Raw genomic sequence first — 2,179 nt, 5'->3', positions numbered from 1 at the left:
TGATGGCTGCATAATATTCCATTGTGTATATACACCACATCTTCTTCATCCATTCGTCTGTCGATGGACATCTTGGCTCTTTCCACAGTTTGGCTATTGTGGACATTGCTGCTATAAACATCGGGGTGCACGTACCCCTTTGGATCCCTACATTTGTATCTTTGTGGTAAATACCCAGTAGTGCAATTGCCGGATCGTAGGGTAGCTCTATTTTCAACTGTTTGAGGAACCTCCATACTGTTTTCCGGAGGGGTTGCACCAGCTTCCATTCCCACCAACAGTGTAGGAGGGTTCCCCTTTCTCCACATTGGGGGCAGATTCGATTTGGGGGCTTCGGTCTCAAATACTTCACTCAGCTGTTTCACCAGTGGGCTTGGGGGTTCTCTGCTGCTGGTCTTCATAGGTGTCCGTGCAATGCCAAGGGTAGGTGAGCAGGGATCTGAGTCTTGGGCCTGATTGGGACCCTCCAGCTGCTCCCCTGCTGGCAGGTTTGGCTGTGAAGAGCTCTCCACCGGGATGGGAGTGCGCAGGATGCCGGCACTAGGTGAACGGGGGTCTGCCACTCGGGCCAGAAGCTTGTTGTGCGGTGGAGGCCGCGCCGGAGTGACTGGGGCGCTCTTGGCTGAGCCCATCTCAACCGGGAAGAATAAGGTGGGGCAGGGCCCGGCCTGGGGCAAGGAGGGGACGCCAGGCCCCGATTCGTCTTTTGGGCGCACAGCGGCCCAGTCTGAGATCTTTTTTTTAAAGGACTTTGCACTCTCCCCTTAGCCCCCCTGCCAAGCTCCACCCCATGAATTAGTCTCAAATCTTTAAAGGCAAAGATTGAGTGTTGTTTGCTTTTTCTCTGTCTCCAGAATGGCTTACTGTAATAGGCATACAGTAGGTGCTTAAAAGACTGGATCCCTGGAATCGGGGGATCTAACAGCAGATTCCACGGAGTGATCTGAGGCCTTTGCACAACACAAGTAGTGGTTTGTAATTTAATCAAAGTAGGAATTTAAATCTTATGTGCATATAGGTGAGCATCACTCAGCTGCTGAGTGAGCCTAGCGACCACCTAGCACTCATTTCATTACCTCTGTTTCCTGCTCAGGGAATCTGGTTAGTGGGTGAAAACTTCCTTTGTGAAAAATTACTCCAAGAAGAAAGAAAAAAAGCTAGCCTTGGGAACTGGTGAGATGGGTGTATCAGCATTTGCTGTGTAACAAGCTGCCCCTAAACGTAGTGGCTTAAAACAACACCAATTTTATTTAGCTCTTGATCCTGTGGGTTGGCTGGGATGGCTGGGTGGCTGCAGTAGTTTTTCTGGTTTGTTTTAGCTCACCTGGGGCTGCATGGTCTAGGTTGGCCTCACTCATATGTCTGGTGGCTGATGGGCTGTTTGATGCAAGAGATCTCAGCTAGGTGTTCATCACTGCCCCACGTGGTCTCTCATTTCCGGGCAGGCCTGCTTGGGATTCTTTACATGGTGATCTCAGGATTCCAAAGAGCAGCACGATATGGCAAGCACTTTTAAAAATCTCTGCTTGCATCATATTTACTAAGGTCCTATTGGCCAAAGCAAATCACACGGCTAAGTCTAGATTCAAGAGAGGGTGGGGAGAGATAGACTCCATCTCTTGGTGGGAAGGCAGCAAAGATTTTGTGACCACAAGGTATGAGCAAATAAAAGAGGTGCAAACGTGATTGCTCCAGTCACATTGGCCTTCTTGCAATTCCTCTAAGCATATTAAGCTGTTTCCTGCCTCAGGGCCTTTGCACCTGCTGTTCCCTTGCCTCTGAATGCTCTTCCCACAGTTCTTGAAAAGGTTGATTAATTCTCATTTTTTCAGTTGAATGTCAGCTTCTCAGGGAGTCCTCCCTGACCTCTCTCGCTAAATAGGCTTCTCTTATTAGTATCACTCAAAGCATCTTGTCCCTTTCTCACGAGAAGTACATATTCCGTAATGACTTATTTATTGCCTATCTCCCCCACCCCAACTTATCATCAATTCCATAAGGTTAGAGACTTTGTCTAGCTTAGTTTCCACAGTGCCTTGTGCATAGTGGGTGCTCAGTAAATATCTGCTGAGTGAAAGTAATGATTTGTAACAAGAAAAATAGCTTTATAAATAATGTTGTTATTATATTTATGGAATCATTATGGATATAAAGGAGAGCAATGAAATTTGGTTATTTT

At 47.3% G+C, this 2,179-nt stretch overlaps 1 protein-coding gene across 1 annotated transcript in view; it reads right to left on the bottom strand.

Annotated features, from left to right (window-relative positions):
• Positions 1-716, bottom strand: part of LOC112837491 (cell division cycle-associated protein 3-like) — a 1,755-nt gene extending 1,039 nt beyond the window's left edge. The window contains exon 1 of the mRNA XM_073880951.1: positions 307-716. Within this exon, the coding sequence (XP_073737052.1) occupies positions 307-632 (326 nt within the window). The 5' untranslated portion in view covers positions 633-716. The remainder of the gene's footprint in view (positions 1-306) is intronic.
• Positions 717-2,179: the final 1,463 nt, after the last annotated feature.

The sequence above is a fragment of the Callorhinus ursinus genome, unplaced genomic scaffold (assembly GCF_003265705.2).
Source record: "Callorhinus ursinus isolate GAN/ISIS: 27379988/994484 unplaced genomic scaffold, GSC_fseal_2.0 scaffold41, whole genome shotgun sequence".
Classification (NCBI taxonomy): Eukaryota; Metazoa; Chordata; class Mammalia; order Carnivora; family Otariidae; genus Callorhinus; species Callorhinus ursinus.
Note: the sequence above shows the minus strand (reverse complement) of the source record. Positions and strands in the feature narration are given on the sequence as shown.